Source organism: Lissotriton helveticus, chromosome 11 (genome assembly GCF_964261635.1).
Source record: "Lissotriton helveticus chromosome 11, aLisHel1.1, whole genome shotgun sequence".
NCBI classification, from domain to species: domain Eukaryota; kingdom Metazoa; phylum Chordata; class Amphibia; order Caudata; family Salamandridae; genus Lissotriton; species Lissotriton helveticus.
The window spans coordinates 73601974-73620336 of record NC_136072.1 but is presented as its reverse complement, the minus strand read 5'-3'; the positions used below and the strand labels follow the sequence as shown (position 1 = coordinate 73620336).

At 41.7% G+C, this 18363-nt stretch overlaps 1 protein-coding gene across 2 annotated transcripts in view; it reads left to right on the top strand.

Moving 5' to 3' along the window:
• Positions 1 to 17477, top strand: part of LOC144790639 (dehydrogenase/reductase SDR family member 4-like) — a 141725-nt gene extending 124248 nt beyond the window's left edge. For both annotated transcript variants that reach the window (XM_078665370.1, XM_078665371.1), the window contains exons 8-9: positions 5376 to 5431; positions 15407 to 17477. In XM_078665370.1, the coding sequence (XP_078521496.1) occupies positions 5376 to 5431; positions 15407 to 15521 (171 nt within the window). In that variant the 3' untranslated portion in view covers positions 15522 to 17477. The remainder of the gene's footprint in view (positions 1 to 5375; positions 5432 to 15406) is intronic.
• The last annotated feature ends 886 nt before the right edge of the window (positions 17478 to 18363 follow it).

The following is an 18363-nucleotide window of genomic DNA, read 5'->3' as shown; positions in this document are numbered from 1 at the left end:
CATCCGACAACAGCATTGTATTTGGCATAGGCAATGGCTATAACCAGGCCTTGCTGTCTTCCTGAGTGGACTTTAGTGGTAGGGCCCATGAGGCAACACAGTTATCTCTGATTAACATTACTGGGAAAAGTTGAACAAGCGGTGGAACAAGGGAAGGGGATAGTTGACCTTTTGTCCGAAGTTCACGGATCCAATTGTTTAGCTTACATTCATCAGATTGAGGGCTTATCCCCTCCTCTTCCCCTCTCCCTTGGGTATCTGTCCATTTCACCTCTGTTCTTATCCAACAATGCAAATGTGGGGTGTTCACTGGGATCCCAATGCAAGGGGAAAGTTTCTCGAGCTTAGAGCCTTTGCTCCATTATCGCCTCTTCCTTCTTGCATAGGCTGTCTTAAGTCCTTCTTTCGCATCTGAAGCTTGGGCTACCATTAGCTTAAAAAGGTTGTTAACTGTTGGTGATTTTAGCTTTAATTTTGCTGTCTTAGATACTTTCGGTCTTGGGGGCCCCAAATCTCTCCCCTTAGCCTTTTCCGGGTTTGTTGTATACCCCATTAAGGTGGCTGCTCTTTTTCTCTAATTTGGCCCCTGTGCCATCCTTGCAGCTCAGACAGTGCAGAGTTGGAAATTTCGAATTCTCATTTCAACCTCCAGCTTTCTGAAGTTCTGCAGGGGCAACCTCTCTGATGATCTATTCACTCCTTAGTGCACTAGCAGTACTAGCAACCAAAGTGTTGCACGGGTGAATGCAAGAGGCAGGTGCTGGGACGTAAGTATGAACATTTAGGCTAGGAAGCAATGGAGAACAAGGTGCCTGTTATCTGCCCTGTTACCTGCCCTGATAGAGGGGGGTATACTTTGTATTGTTTTATGCTAATAGTACCTTAGTGTTGTCAATTTTGAAACCTCTGTAGGCTCTGGCAACACTTTTAACCTCTTTAATCCCCCTTAGGTTGTTACTGGTATTAATGGTACTATTTACTGTCAGCATGCCAGCTGTGGAGTTTATTGAGAAGTTGCGGTGGTGTAAGCCCGAGGCACAGGTGGGTGCTGAAGGTGCAGGTGAGCGTCACCGAAAGCACCGGCCGCACCAGCCTACCGCTGGCCACTTGTGTGCTATTTGGCGGAGTCCAATGCATATTACCTAGCCCCTCCTGCCACCCAGAGGCTTACCACCTGTCATTGCCGCTGTTTTTGCAGTGTCCTTGCAGCGTTCACAAGCAGCGTGGTGGAACCGCGACACAGCATCCTGTCTAACTACAGAGTGTAGCGAAATCAATTTAGAGCATTTGATAACTCTGCCATTTGTAGTGCATTAGGGGACAGTAGGTGAATCTAGGCATGATGCATGGTCAATTTATCATCTACATTTGCAATGTGGCCTAGGGCAAACTGAGCTGAGTCTGAATATTTTAATGAATGTGAATGTTTGTGTGTATTAAAGGTCATGTTCACTAATGCTTTGTGCTGGGATTGCGTCAAATATTAGTAAAGCCATGCCCTGATGCATTGGTTTTGAAATAAAGATCACAGATATCGAAACGTTTTTGCCTCCAAGATTGCTTACGACTGCTTTCATTGCACCAGTCAGTAGGTGTAGTTGTAACCTTGGCTGTTTGCAAGCATATTTGTGTTTGAAATGGTAAGTTCAAGTTAGCGGATGTCTTTGCCCACAGAGAAACAACAAGGATAGCCACATCCCTTACTCCTTCTTTCACTTGCCAATATGGATCTCACCCTTGGACCTGAAGCATCTACTCACAAATTGAAGGTTAGGAAGGATGGAGACCATTCCACAGTGGGTACATCTGAAAATGTCGAGCCGCACCAAAAGATTTGTATGTTTGGCAGTATTCACTGATAATTTAAATAGATGGCCACCCTACAAAACACACTCAGATTTACCCTGGGAGAGGGCAGAGTGCCACCCTACAAACACACTCAGATTTACTCTTGGAGAGGGCCGGGCCCTATCAAAGTTGATGGCCATATAGAAGTATTTCCCTGTTGGGAATGTTATTTCCCCATGGAGAAGCAGGAACAAACTTCAAGTGTGCAAATGCACATTTGAATTGAGCTTCAGCATGCACAACTGTATGCCTGTTGTAGTTCTGAATATGGACATATTTATGCATTTGAAAACTTAAAGTAATTACTGTTATAGATTTCCTTTAAAACTCTGTTCCTTGAGAATAACAAAAAAGTTGGACATTTGCTGTCTATAAGTAACCTCACAGAGGGAAACTACCAGTATTTTTGCTCTAAACATTTAAGAATCTAGCATTCAGAGTATTGAGTCTAGACATCAGGGTGGAGGCTCGTTCTACAGTGAAAGCAAGATAGGTGCATCCATCCTGATTTCAACTAAATGTGATGCCTGAAGCACTAGCCCTGCAATGGATGCAATCTGCAAATTGACCTCATTGGAAGCAGTTCCCAATGAGCCAAAAAGCAATGATAGGACATCAGCCTCCCTGCAGTTTACTTAGAATCCTTGGACAGAAACTAAACGTTTGTTTTGGTGGTCCTGGCAGTTGCAGGTCAGCTGGTTTATAGCGGAAATGCTAGAGCTGGTCAAGAATCTGACTTGGCAGTACCCGCTAACATCCTTCCAGTTCATCACTGCTGCATTGCTGTCTAATCCTCTTTTCAGTCTATCCTTTCTAATTGAAAGCAACAAATAGCTAGCCCTGCTTACTTACAACCTACAACAGCTTGTTCCCAACCCCACACACATTGCAAAACATACATTGGATGTCCTTTTCAGCAACCCAGATCTACTCACATTTCAAAGGTATTCCAGTCATGTGGTCCGATGATGACTTGGTTGCCTTGCAACAAAAGACACCACAACTGACACCAGCTAAACTTTACTTATTCACAACTACATATCCACCTTAGAACATTAATAATTTGGAGTACCTAGAAACCAAGCTTCCTTCCAATATACATTTGGACACCAACTTATATCAAAATCTCGATGGATGCCTCCATGAATCGTTTGATATTTTAATCCCAAAGAAAACATCTAAATAGGACAGAAGAAAAGAACCCTCTTGGATGAATAAAGACTTAAAAAGGACAAAACACCAAAGTGCTAGGCTTCAGCGGACCTGGCAGAAAGCAAACATCTTGCAAGATAAAACACGCCTAAAAATATATAATAGAATTTAAACCTGAGAATCAAAAAAGCACAAAAAAATACTACTTAACCACTTGGATGCTAAGGGGTGTACTAGGAGCTCCATGTAATTTCCATTGAAATCAATGGAAACTCCATGACGAGTTACCCTTGTCATTAGCAGCCAAGTGGTTAAGCAAAATCCACAACACAACATGCCCCAATAAAGAATTTTAGAAATATTCACACATTATCACAATCCAAAAAAGCACCAAAGGAACCCATCCCATTTCTCTAAGACTTTTATCACAAGCTGACTCATCATTACAAAACTAAAGCAGACATGTTGGATTCTTGCTTAACCTACAGAAAATACCACAGCACTAACTAATTCCCAACAAACCCCTCTGAGGGTGGGTTTGCACAGCCATGGCACTCCTTCAAAGAATTATCTCAAACTAAATTTCTGGATATTGTCAAAGCAAACAGACCAGCGGTTTCCTCTGTGACCCCTGTCCATCACACATCTTTACAACAATTATCCTAGCGACTTCATCAACCATCCTAATCAGGACACTAAGTGACAACTCCTTACTTACTAAAAAGACATACATATGTCCATTATTAAAGCAAAAAAACCTGGATGCATAAGACTGTTACAATTACGGACCTATAGCAAATGGATCATTCTTTGGCAAACTTATAGAAGAGCAGCATTCGCCCAGATATCACAATTCATTGAGGAAAACTCTAATCTCCATCTGGGACCCCTTTAAAAAGACAGTTGATTCAATGGGGTTGCTGCCCTACTTTTACTGTACCTTTCAGCTGCCTTCTATACAGACGATCATGACATACTAATCCTAAGACTTAAGGAAGCAGGTTAGGAGGGTGTCGATATCACTTGGATCTTGCCCTTCCCATCTAATAGAACAAATGCCCTACTCTCTTATCCAAACCTAAAAGCATAAAACAGGATTCCCTCATTGCTCCCTCACCTCATTCAACAACTACATGCAATCCTTACCAGGACTGATCAATGTATTTTGGTTAACGTCCTATACCTATGCAGACAACATGCAGAAACTTAAATTATAAAGTCCAAAGACATTGTGAGCTCCAAATTTTTCAGCTGCCTCTTGTCCATTGAGTAGTGTATGATATGGCATGTGAATACATATATACTTACAAAAATCTATTGGACCATGTATATAATAGTATGTAGATGAGTTTCTGTATATAGATGTATGCCTCTTAGTATGATAATACATATGTGTCTGAGAATCTAAATTTGATATGATATGAACCAAACAGAGACATCGTACGGTCACTGTGGTGTGGAAAAATATGATACATCAAAACATCCAATGGTAAAACAGAATAACATCCCATGGAAAATACAAGCACCATTCTGCATTAATAAAACGCAATGACGTTTACTCTCAAATCAGTGAAGAGCAAACAATGGCTCTTGTGAAATGCCATATGCAACCTCCATTTGCCAGAGGAAGTGGCCTTTTAAATATACAGTGGAGCTCTGCTCCTCTCTTCAGGAAGAACATTGTGAGAAACCAAGGTTTTTTTCAGAGTACCCCTATTTTATTGCCCTGATTATCTAACTCTGACTGTGCCATGCCTCTGCTAACCACATGCAGGGCCTGTGGTCTGTGTAAAAGTACATGATAATAAGGTGTAATTACAATTGGTATTGACAAGCTACCTGTTAGTCCCTCTAAGTAACTAATGTTAATTTATCTCCAACAATGGCAGTATCACACCTTCCTACTAGGTGCATCTTTAGCGGATGAGCATCTGAACAAGTATGCATTCAGTTAATTCTGGTGCTAGCCTTACCCAAGAGAATTCCCCATTTACTAAGGAACACAAACATTGGCTGCACTTTTGTGTTCCATGCCTGAATTTCTACTTGTCCGTTTTACTCATTACTCTACAAAATACAGTATTATTCAAATGGGTGTAGGGTATGTATTAATTCATCAAAATATTATGACTCAATAGTACATCATATGGTGTTTAATGTAAGAGAGATCATGATCACCTTCCTATGGTTAATTACTAATTAATGAACTAGGTAAGTAAAACATCATTTGGAGTGAGAACTTTCTAGTGTATAGAGTACTATATTTGCAAATAATGTATGGTTATGGTTTATTTCAAAGCATACTAGTTGAACACAACACAGATAGTGCAACTAATTAAGATGCTTTAATGATTTTCTGTGCTTTTATTAAACAGCTCTGGGAGGATGAAGCTGGCTTGGAAGCCCTTAAAACAGTAAACGGATTCCGCAGGTAAACCGTCTTTACTTCTTCTGAACACTAGTGCTACCTCACACTTCAACTCTTAGTGCCAGAGTCTAAACTACATGTTGTAGTAAGGTATACTCAAGTGTTACTACTTTTTGTACTCCACCTGCAATTCTCAAACCTAAGGCCGGTATCTCGGCCTCCCCTATCTTTACTGTGCAATGATGTTCACCACAGAGTCTGAGATCTCCACACACGTAGGTATAAGATTTTGTAGTATATGTTGCAAGGACTTGGGAGTGATGGGAAAATGGGGTAGCAATACTTCCAAATGGGTGGAGTAAGAGGAAATCAAGGAGGGGTTAATTTAGGGACATGATAAAACCACATACCCACAAGAGTGAGAACATTGCAATTCACAAAATACGCTTCTAAATTTACAACAGCGGTAATAGTGTCAAAACAAGTTTAAATGTACTCCAGCCCAATAGGTCAAGAATCACACAGCAGTAATAATGTCAAAACAAGCTTAATTGTACTCCAGCCCTATAGGTCAAGAATCACACATGGCCAACTACTGGTACTGCAACACACTTGCGTAGAAATCAATGGAGAATTGGAATGAAACAAATATTTTTGAATCATTGTTGTTTTTTAAAATGTAATATATTTGAATAGGAAAAGTAAACATATAACTTAGGGGCCCATTAGGATGGCGGGTGGATTGCCCCCGCCAAGCTGTCGGTAGCCACCGCCGGCCTGGCGGGGGCAATCTGCCCGCCATCCTATCCAGAATGACCCCCCGCCATATTAGCATGGCTGGGGGGTCCACGGCGGACGAGAAGACCGTCCGCCGCTTTTCCGCCCTGGTCGCCATGCGACCGGGCGGAAAAGGTCTAATATGGCATGCGGTCTTCACTTTGGGGGCCCCCTGCGGGCCCCCGGAGTGAAGGAGAGGTGGGGGGTGCACACGGGGGCTACCTGTGGTACCCCCCAGCATTTGCATACACAAAGCGGCAGGCACCGCTCGGTGCCTGCCGCATTGTGTATGCAAATGCATACACGCATTTTTAGCATTGTGGCGGCCGGTGCTGAGAGCACCGCCCGCCACAATGTTAAAAATGCAGGATGCGCACACCACAGTGGCGGGCGCATCCTAATACCCCCCCATGGAACTCCCGCCCTTATGGCGGTCGGTCCCTCCACATGACAGGATGACGGGTTGACAAAGAACGTCCGTCATCCTAATGGGCCCCTTAGTGTTTAAAATGACACATATTTAAACAAATTAATTAAATACTTCCATTTTCACCAACCCCAATGTTAATTCAACAGTAATAAAAAAGGAATTTGTAAATTATGTATTTGAATCTAGAATTTATACATTCAATTATTATTTTAAAATTCTTTTATATTTTAATACAAATTTAACTAGAAGAGGTAATGTATTTTAACTTTTCATACTATTAGTTCCAGCTGAATATTATTTATTGTATTTTATTTGGTACTTTAATCGCACTCCCTCAACTAATTTGATGGCTTCGTTGTCTCACAATCCTTCTCTTGATTCAACGACTTTCCCGCATATTCTGGTGTCTTCCCTGCCCCTGTGTTTTTCCAGTGTTTGACTTTAACAATTACAAACTAACCCCCTCTCCTTTTGCCCTTTATGTGCTTTTCTCACTCAGCCCCAATTTCACCTTACCTCTTTCTATATGCCTCTCCTGCTCTCCCTCCTCTATTGCTCATCTACCACTCATACGCTTTCTGCCTCCCAGCCTGTCTGGTCATCATTTACTTCTTGTAATTGTCACCAATTGTCACTACCTGGGAAAATGTAAACAAATGCACTTCAGTTTAATCAAAGCTTAAAAGACTGATGTTATGTAGAGCTATAAAACATTTCTTAAAAGTACAAATGTAGTAAAGCCAGCACAATGATGTAGATGCTTTATCAGCGGCGGCCAACACAGGTAAGCGCGGTGGGGTGGTGGGGCAGGGCGCAGTGGAAAAGGTATTATTTATTTATTTAATTAAACCTATTCCGTCGTTTGTCCTTATACACCCTCCCACCCCGTCCCACCCCGCCACACCGTGCTTACTTGTGACGGCCGCCACTGTGATTTATGCTTCGCAGTGTGATGAATATAATTAGAACTTTGGATCGTTGGAATGTTGAGAGCTCCATTGAATTCAGTGAAGTGTGTTGGGCTATTAATGGCTGGTATAGACCTTCTGCTCCAAACTTCCAATGTTTGCCTTTCACTTTCTACCTTGTAAATTTAGAACATTCTACCCTCAGAGGATGGAACGTTCTAATAGCCTTATAGCCCTTATGACTTGCGCCATAGCAGTTGTTAAAGGTCCACCCTCTGATTATTCAAGAACTTTAATAACCGGTATAGCCTTCAGAAATGGGCAAGAAGGCTATATGATAACTCTGCTGACCTAGTGTTTGCTTTAGCTCTTTAGTTACTTGTCCTGAGGTGGGTCCTAGATAGTGTTAGACCACTGTGTTCCTTGAGATAAGTCTGTGGCTGGGCAGCTTTAAAGAGCAGTTTTTTTAAAAGGCAGAAGTTTGACATTTTTTAAATTGATGGTGTTTTTTGGGTGGAAAATGCAGCACTGGTTGTTTTAAAAAAGCACTTGCTATGCTTTTCAGAAGCAAGCAGTGTATGAAGGTGGATGAGCCAGCAAAATAACAGTGAGAAGCAACCCAGAGCTGAGCCAACAGTCTGGCTTGGATCTAAGAGCCCTAACTTGAGCTGAGCCGGCAGAATCTTTGACATGTAAATTGTTGATCAAACGTCCTGAAACAGCATGAAAAATTAGATAAAGTCTCTTAAAATTTCGAAAAACTTTCTTTTTTAACATTAGATGACATCATTGCACTTAGTGGCATATTTTTTAAGGGATTGTTTCCAAGCATGGCCTGGTGCATCAAAAGCAAGATGGCGGACATGTGAGCGGTCGAGTGTGAGCTCTCTCCTTCCCACCTGACTGTAGCACGAGAGCTAGAGAGAGGAGTTGGTTTTTGGACTGAACGTTTGTCGTTGTGGTGTATAGACACAGCTTTGGCTGTACTTCCTGTGTACTCTGGTGTGCTATTAGTGCATTGAGGAGCCTCGGAGGACGCTACCTCCCTCGGCCAGCACGAATACTTCAGATAAGGACTCACACTGAATTAGGCATGCCTCCAAAGAGTCTGTGCTCACTTCAGGACAGTGCAGTGGAAAGTTTGCCGGTAGCGCCCCACATATCCAATTCACCTGACATGAAAACAGATTGAAGTGGAAGGACGATGCAGAAACCAAGGACAAAGCATAATGAGCCCTGATTACTGGGGAAAGACGTGTATACGGCGAGTGATTCGAGTGTTTCAAACACCTCAGTGGCTTCTGAGCCCAGAGGCCGGCCATCTATAGTGTACCTCTTTATGTTGGCTGGGGTCTAAGAAAGCTGCCGGCCGCACAGTGCTGGCAAGGAGGGAATGTGAGAGATGCTGTGGGAAACGCTGGTAATGATTGCAATGGAGATGTGGGCGGCGATAGCGAGTCTTCAAGTTTGCAGAGGGAGCTGGACATCTCTGATGTTGTTGCTTCGGTCAGTGATCTTTCCAACAGCTATGCTATATGCCCAAAGGGGGGGGTGGAGAACAGGCTCCTTTAGACCTATCAAAGTGTAAAACTCCTAAGACAATAAAGGTCAGGGGGTAAATTACACCTTGCTTACAACACATATTCCTGAGCCTATTGAGGGGACGGCTTTAGCTTGGGGTCTGCACCTGATCAATACTCTGACTTCCCCTGCTGTGCCACAAATTAGTAGCACAAATTCAGAATATGTGCCAAAACTGGCCAATGCAGCCCCACTAGCTCCATTTGGGGGTGGTAGAACTCTTAACCACTTGGATGCTAAGGCCCTGGAAAGATTTATTAACAATTTCCATTGAAATCAATGGAAACTCCATGACGAGCTGAGCTCGTCATGAGCGTCGAAGGGGTTAAAGTCAACAGTAGAGACAATAGAAACTCTTGTCTGATCGATGTGTGTAATAATTGCGGTGGGACAGTTGAGGAAAGACTCAGAACATATAAGCCGCTAGATGACCTTCCAGAGCCCAGGGAGTGATTTCTCTCATTTACCAAAGGGTTACTTCAAGTGAATAAGAGGCAGACTGCTGAACAGCCTCCATCAAAACTAAGAGTGGTTATTCATCAGAGGATTGGAGTACTTCAACAGCACCCAAGCATTCAGTGTGTCACAGGAGAATAAAGTCGGAAGACAGCTGTGGTGGAGAGTGTGAATCAGACTGTCACTTTGAATACTGGGATTACTCAGCAACTCAACAGGTTTATGTCGACCTTTCAAATTTACAGCGGAATCCTTCACAAACTATGAATTCGTGGGCATACAGGGAGAGCCGACATTGGAGCTCACCTATCGCTCTATTAAACAACACCAGGAAGAGATCCGCCCTGGTAAGGTGTAAAACAAGAAAAGAAATTGCAGGGAGCAATGAGAAAGCATTCTAAGGCTTGCACAGAAATTTGAAAAAAGATCACAGCGGTAGAAAGCCGAGCTTCTGCGCAAGAAATAGATCTTGGTTATACAGTGGAAACTCAAGGACTTTGAGCACAGGCAACGACAAAATAACTTACCGTTAGTGGGCCTTGAGGAGTGGAGTAGAAGGCAAGATCAGACCCTTTATGATAAAGCTATTCAAGGTAACCTTTCCTGAGCTGGAATCATGAAACAGGGCACAATAAATTCAGAGAGTTCAGTGGTTCCCTCTCATGCTCAAACAATAAGATCAGTCACAAGGGGTTGGCACCCCTAAGCCTAGTGCTGTCATTGTTTAATTTGATAATTTTCTTTTAAGTAAGGCAAGCTGTGTTTGAAAAAGCACGTCCTGACTTCAAACAAAACTATGAAGGGTGGTTCTTCTTTACAAGGCCGTATTTCTGCAATGTAACCCTTGAAAATGATATTTATGAACTCACATCTGGGAGTTAATTTCTTAATGTCGAATTAATGATTGTTTCACTTGTCCTCTCTCGCTCTCATGGGAGGAGGCAACTTGCATTTTATGAATGTGTTAGCAGAGAAGAGGGTGAGCAGACGACCCATCAGTCAGACCAGCAGAGGTCGTATTGCTTCGGTTATAAGGAGAGGGTGGACTAGGGCGGGGGGGGCTGGAGGGATGGAGTGTGCATGGTGGGGGTAGGGCACTAAGGGTGGGAGGTAGGGTGGGAGGGAGGCAGAACATAATACAAAAGGAGAGGAGAAGGAGAAGATTTGTGTAAAAATTCAACAGAATGTTTGGTTTCAGTCCAATATCAGTTCTATGATTCATAGCGCTGCAATATTTAGTGTGTCACAAACAAAATACCGTTTGTTAAATGCCTCCAGTAGCTCAAATATGCAAAGCAGCAATTAATATCTTCAGACTAAAGGATCAGCTAAAAAGAAGGAATTTAGCAGAAAGTCTAAAACGATTGCGTGCAGACATAATATTTGTTCAAGAAACACACATAGAAGGGGCTAGGAAAGACCTACTTTACTGAGATACACTACACAGAGCACTAATACACAGGGGGTGGCAATTTTGACATGTAGGAATGTCTGCAGCTTGAATCGCAGACTCTCTGATAAATACTGGAGATGGGTTTGGTTTGATTTCAAGTTTTCTTGTGCGTGTGAATACCCAATGGCATCTTGGCACTAAAGAGGCATAAGATCAACTAACCAAAGGACTTATGGGGTTAAAATGAGAAAGAAAACAACCAAGATTTTAGCTGTTAAGAAGAATTGACTGACTTTTGAGATGTACTGGCAGTTTGTTCCATAGCTGGTAGGTGGAATACACAAAGCTATGACTGCCCAAAGAAGCTTTATTTATCCTCGGTGCAGAGACAGAGTGTAGGGCAGCAGATATCAGTCTTCTTTTTGGTTAATATCACCTAAATTCCTTTGTATGGTAGCCAGGTCCTGCACCGTACAAGGCTTTATGTGCCAAGCTAAGTGCCCTGAATGCAACCATTTTGTTTTTTACAGAAAGCCAATGAAGCTACATCATGGCAGTAGACACCGACTTTTGTTTAGGAAGTTTTTTGAGAAGGCAGAAGGCTGCATTCTTCAGCATCTGGAGCTTTTTGAGTGCCAATTGTTTGATGCCCAAATGATGCCCAAATAAAGGGAATTTCAATAATCAATCCTGGATAGGACTAGGGCAATAATCAGTGATTTTTGAAGCTGGGAAGGGATAAAAGGCAACACCTTCTTCGGTGATCTCAGCATCAAAAATCAGATGTCAATTTTTTAATCTGTTCCCTGAAGGACAGTTCGGCTTCGAAGACTACTCAAAGATTCCTTCCCTTGGGAACTGGCATGGGGAGAGAGCCAACAACTGGCTTGGGGAGCGAGCCAAAGACCTGCTGCCACCACGAATAATTCCAAAAGCTGATCTCCGTCCCAAAAATAAGGACCTCTGTTTTGTCTGAATTTAACTTCAGACATGTAATTTTCAGTTATTTAACAATGACGCACCAGTTAAATTTGTCAGCAACCTCCTCCATGTTGCTTGAGGCCAATACCACAATCTAGGTGTTGTCTGTATAGGCTCCTGTGGCAAACCCAAAAGTGTGGATCAGCTTAGCGAAAGACGTCACATAAATGAACAAATCGTTGGGCTAAGCGATGCCCCTACGGGCCCCACGGGGGAGGGAGAAGTATTTAGAGTTCAACTCCCCAAGTGCCACAGTTTGCTCCTTATCCTTTAGAAATGATGAAAGGAGATCATGCGCTGTGTGGAATTGGTAATTCCAATTTCTGTCAGGGGCTCCAACAGAACATCGTGGCTTACCGTATTGAAAACTGCGAAGAGATCCAGAAGAACCACCACAGCTCTCCCTCCAATATCTTTGTTTGCTCTCATCTCTTCTGAAACAGCTATCAAATCTGTCTCAGTGCTATAGCTTCATCTAAAGCCATACTGTGCATTGTCCAGGAAGGTTTTCTCTTCTAGATAACCTCATGGGCTAGTATTAAGATGTTTTTTCAAGTAACTTAGCTGCATAAGGTAGCCATGAAATTGGATGGAAACGTCTGTTCTCCTTTGGATCCAGCTGAGGTTTTTTAAGCAGAGGAAGAATTGAAGCCTTTTTCCAGTTTGATGGAAAAATTCCTCCTGTGATGATTATATTCAACAGAGTCGTAAGGACTGGAGCAAGACTGTCTGCTAAGTCTTGCACTACCTTAGGCGGACAGGGCTCCGAAGGAGGGGATAATCATGCAGCTCAGTCTCACGTTAGCCGATAAATGGGTATTCTGGGCTAGGGTAAGATGGGGAGTGGGTAGAAACATAATTCCCTATATATCACCTTGCGGTAGTTGTCTCATGTGTTGCTGCTGTCTCCTAGTCATTCATTCCATGTGGAACATCATCTTCAACTAGATCTAGAATGTGGAGTGTGCTTGATCTCTGTTGGTAGGTACTCGGAGTCAGTTGCTGTGGGATGCCCTGTGGGTAGGATGTTGCTGTACTTCAAGCTTGAATAAAGAAGTTCATCCCAAGAACCATCCTGCCTCCTTTGTACTTCTTCACACACCTCAACTTTGTTTTTAAAGAATTCAGCCAGTTTATCACAAAATGGCTGACTGGGGGGTGAACTAGAAGCAGGATTGGACATCAAAAGAGCCTGGATCACTTTAAAGAGTTCTTTTGAGGAATTGGAGGCCAGTTTGATTTTTTCTATGTAAAATATTGTTTTTTTATCCACGATGAGTATTTTTTATTCTCAGATTACTTCTCTATGTCTCCCTCTACTAAGGACACCTTCCTACACATAAACAATCATGCATGGCGTGCTGCTGTTTCTATATTTGCTAAACAATGCAGAAAACGTAGAGACAGCAAAAACAAGGAGAAGTAAAGCATTTTTCCTTGTTGCGCCATGTTAAAACTTAATTTTGGCGTTGCCTCATATTTACATCACCCTAGTAAATATGGGACAGCGTCAGATTGAATGGGTGTTGCGACACAACACCCACAGCAACTCTAATTGCCCGCCCCTTTCACGCTAAGTATAGCATGAAAGGGTGCCTTATTTACAAGGCAGTGTTAAGCCACGTTAAGTGGCTTAACACTGCCTTGTAAATAAGGCAAAGCCTGTGTCGCCAGAGTATCGTCAAAAAGTAAAGTTCCTGCGGTGATAGGGGCTTGTAAATATGCCCCTAAGTTTCAAGGTAGAACCTCCCACCAGGGCGAACCTGGTTCATGTATCTGAAAACTGTTACATCAACATCTGCCACAAATCATGCCTCTGTCCTGACTTACTACGACCACTTGATCATAATTGTTACTTCACACTTTTTGGTGCTATTTTTACATTCATTTCTCCAGTTCCTCTTATTGGAGTTTTGTAATTTTGGTGTCATCTATTTATTTACATTTATTTTATTTTTGTAATTTAATTTGGGAAATGTATTGTGTTGTGTTTTGACTTTTTTAGTAGTGCATAAATGCCTAACAGCCAGATTCATCATCGGCATGTTTTGCGAGTCTGTAATAGCGAATAATAAGGAATCGCTATTACAGACTCGCAAAACGAGATTCATGTAGGAATCGCAATATTTATTGCGATTCCTACAGCTTCCTTATTTGCGATTAGCTAATTGCTAATCGCAAATAAGGAACAACTCCCCATTCATTCCTATGGGCCTAAAGGCCCATAGGAATGAATGGGAAGACATATCAATGTGCGAATCGCTATTAGCGATTCGCATTTTGATTTTGCGATTTCAAGGGTGCAGGGGTGTCCAATGGACACCCTGTTGCACCCCTGAAATGACATTGGATGCTGGTGTTACGCACACACATGTCCTTGGGACATGTGTGTGTGTAACATACAACTCAGTAAAATGCACTTAAGTGCATTTTTCTAAGTTTCCGCTATTTACCACGAGGTTTGACTTCGCGGTAAATAGTGGCCCAAATTTGCGAATTAGCAATTTTTAAATGTTTCATGAATTGCATTTCAGGAATCTTAAATAGAGATTCCTTAAATGCATTTCCTCGCAAATTTGCGATTTCTATGATTGCGATTTTTGCATTTGGGATGATGTATCCCAAATGCAAAAATTGCGCTCGCAAAGGGCCAGATTCTCAGAATCTGGCCCTTTGCGAGCCGATTTCACTTTGATGAATCTAGCTGTAAGTTAAGCCTGTCTGCTCTGTGCCTTATCTTCCTGGTTGTTGTGCTCAAATTAATTTATTTAAAACAGGTTAATACTGTGACTTCTGTGGTTCATCTTGATGGGGATTCTGGCTGTTGCTCACACCCCATCCACCAATAACTCAATTTCTCACACTCCTATACTTGTACATCCAGAGAGAGCTCCTTTGTAATACAGTCAAGGCCAATTCAACCTATATTTGAATTCCACCAACTTGGCAAGCCCTTATGAAATGCCTTAAAGTTCAGTAGTCCGTGTTCATTATGATAGAAAGCAGGTACATATCGACCTTCCATCTACAGAATTTATTTTCTTTAACCTATCTTTCATAGAAATAAAACTTGCCTGTACTTTTTCTTGTCCTGAATCTTTCCCTTGTAATTCTTCCCTTGTCTTTTAAATTTTATACATATGTATATGAATGATTTAACTTCTTTTGCATTTATATGTTCAGTTCCTGAATGAACAAATTATAATACTCTTTTATGATACCCTGGTAGATATATGGGGATAAATAAATGCACATTGTCTGGACCAGTCCACAGTCCATTGACGAAAACATGTCCTTTCTTTTTGGGGAACTTAGAAGTGCATTTTAGTAAGACAAAGCAATTTCCATATTATTTGAAAATCTAAATCAATGTTTGGGTGTTCTGTCTTGACATAAACATCAGAGCAAAGCACAATTAAAAAAGAATTGCAAGCAGTATCAGGAAAAATTTAAATTTGACTTGGATTTGCCCACCATATAATCATTCTGATTTTTTTTCTTTCTGTCTTCAGAGTTGGAGAGCCAGAAGACCTTGCTGGGATGGTGTCTTATCTCCTTTCACCGGATGCCTCCTATGTCACCGGAGAGATATTTGTGGTTGGGGGAGGGTTTAGGACAAGGATCTGAAACTGAATAGTGTGCATTCCCATATTATTCTCACACACCTAAGGGAAAAAATGTGAAACTATAGCTACCAACTTCAATACCTCTGCATATTGTCAAGACTTTAACACAACTTAGATCTACCTTCAGACATGTTCCAATACTCTGTAGACATACACATTGCCTTCAATCACTGCTCTTGCCTACTGAAGTGATGCCATCACAAAGGAAAGTTTCAACTGAGCAAAGACAGACTGCTTTCAAATCGCATCGCCAGTTTCTAAAATAGAAAATCACATTGAAACTGGATGTCCATTCAAAGCCAACAATGACATTTAGGGTAGGGAGCTACTGAATGGATTAGTAATTATTGTAACCCTGTTAATAACAAGCGATTATCGCTTGTTCCCAAATCCTATCTCCAAAAGCTCCCGCTACCTTACTTATTCCAACTAGCTGCTACCTATATTCAAAGACACTGCCACCAAGGGGCAGAGAAGGGAAGTTCCACAGCTAACCCATCCTACCTTGCAAGCACCACCACTAAGTTCAGTAGGGATTTGCAGCACCTAGAGCCAGGGTGAACATAAAATACTAGAAAAGTTTAGGTTATGTAAAAAAATATAAAAGTCAAGGGCATAAGTGGAGAATTCAATATGGCGCACATAACTGTACTCTGAATATTGTTAAATCTTCCTAGATGTGCGCCCTCAGGCCCTGCCCTTGCCCCACACTGCATCTGCTTCCACTGAATAAAAGAATCTCTTTTAAGGCTATGTGCCTACGCCATAAAACCTTTAACGACAGGGGCCCTCGGTATCTCTGTCTTTCCTGGTGAAACCTTACTAGCCCTACCGTAGTCTTAGATCGACCAGCGACATGTTGTCCCTCATGTGAAAAGAACCCGGATGGGTGGCTGTTCTTTTGTACTTTGAGCTTAGAAAGTGTGGAACACCTTACCTCTCCACCCCAGGATGGAATGCTCTGAAGCAACCTTCCTGGTTATTTCAGTTGCCCTAAAATGGCATGGCTTGAGTTCGGGAGTAGGCTGGTAGGGCAATCCTAGTATGGGGACACCAAGCGCTTTACAAATCAAATTATTATTATTATTTGTAGCGATCATAGGAAATGATAAAAGAAAACGTCCAACAGAAGGCCCTGGTCCGTTTATAACATAACATGTTTATTTGTAAAGTTTACCCAGAAGGGTTTCTTGGGGCTGAATAACAGATGCTTATTGTTACCCAACTTAATGGTACTCATTTTATTGACCTCAGATGGATAAAAGGCTGAGTGGACCCTTCGGGATTTGAACCTGTGACCATGAGGTTGAGTACAGGCCCCTGAAATAGGCGCATTAGACCACTGAGCCACCAGACCTGGCTGTCAGTGGTCACTGGTCGGTTCTGGAAGCAGAAGGGAATTGAATCACAGGCTTCAAAAAAATTGAAAAGCAAGATCCCATCAGTTTAATAATTTTCCACCTACATTTTCACTGCAAGCCACAGGATTGAAAGTAGCAGTAAATCTGTGGTTACCTTCTCTACTAAGGGTCCTTCCATAAAAAAAACCCACACATTTCCATACATGCCAATAGACTCAATTCAGGTTGGAAACTCCTGATTTTTTTAAGCAAAATAAACTTTATTTTAACTGTCTCCTGGCTGAATTTGCCTCTGCTTCAATAGAAGTCAACTAGGATAATATGTCTCCCACTTTTCTGTTCTATAATGTTGGCTTGTATGATTCTGCACTGTGAATAATGTGTAAAAAGGCACTTAATCTGCATAGTAGCTGCAAGAGTAGGAATAAACAGTTGGTCAAACTGAGCTTTTCATGTAAGAGAAGGACACATACAAGATTAATTTATATTGAGAAACACTGAAAATATTCTTAACTTGCTTATGTACCTTGATGCTTATTTTTGGAGTAGCTTTTTCTAATTTTCTTCACATAAACAATAAAATTTAAAGAATGAAAGATTGCTTCAATGTTGTTTATTGTTCTACTTGTGATAAACCACTTTCAAGTACGTGAGCTTTTTCTAACCAGAAGTGCTGGTGACTAGAAGGAAAAAGTGGCAGCCACTAAAGTGATGTGACAGATTCCTTAAATTGCACTAGTTTATAACTATTTTTCACCAATATAATTTGGGTTAGTCTTGAGTCTGGCTTTAGAAAACGTTTCTTAATTCTATTGGAAGCATCTACTGTTTATGAGGATTTTCCTTGAATAATATCACTACAATGACCATATAGTGCGGAGTCACAAAAACAGTGATTGTTAATCTTTTGCTATCTGTGAACCTGCAGTGAATCACTACTGATCAAATCAAATCAAATCAAATATAACTTTATTCGATTTTTAAAAAGCAATCACTACTGAAAAAGGGGGCCTCCCACCAAAACAATACACAAAAAACTGAAACAATTGTGCATCAAAGAAATACCCAAACACTGAAATATTTTGGGCCTTATTTACAAGATTTTGCTGTTGCGGCGCTGGCCTACGGCAAAAGAAAAGGGCAGGAATGCACCATATATCTGCAGAAATGCACCGTATCAATGAGTTATGGCACATTCCTGTGCTTTACCCCTGCACTGGTGCACAATGGACTGCCATGTGCCAGCGTAGGCACCTTGGCACCATGATGCAAGGGTGCCTGTGTTGTGCGGATGATTGGTTTCACTTCCTGCGCAAAAACAATCACAAAAGGCATTTTCCTCTTTCAATGTTTGCAGCAGAATGCATAACACATAGAAAAAGGAAAAACTAGGAGAAATAAAGGTATTTCTCCTTGTTGCCCCTCCCTTATGCCTCCCCTGGGGAGGCATATGTTTTTGGTGCTGCCTCAGACTTGCGATTC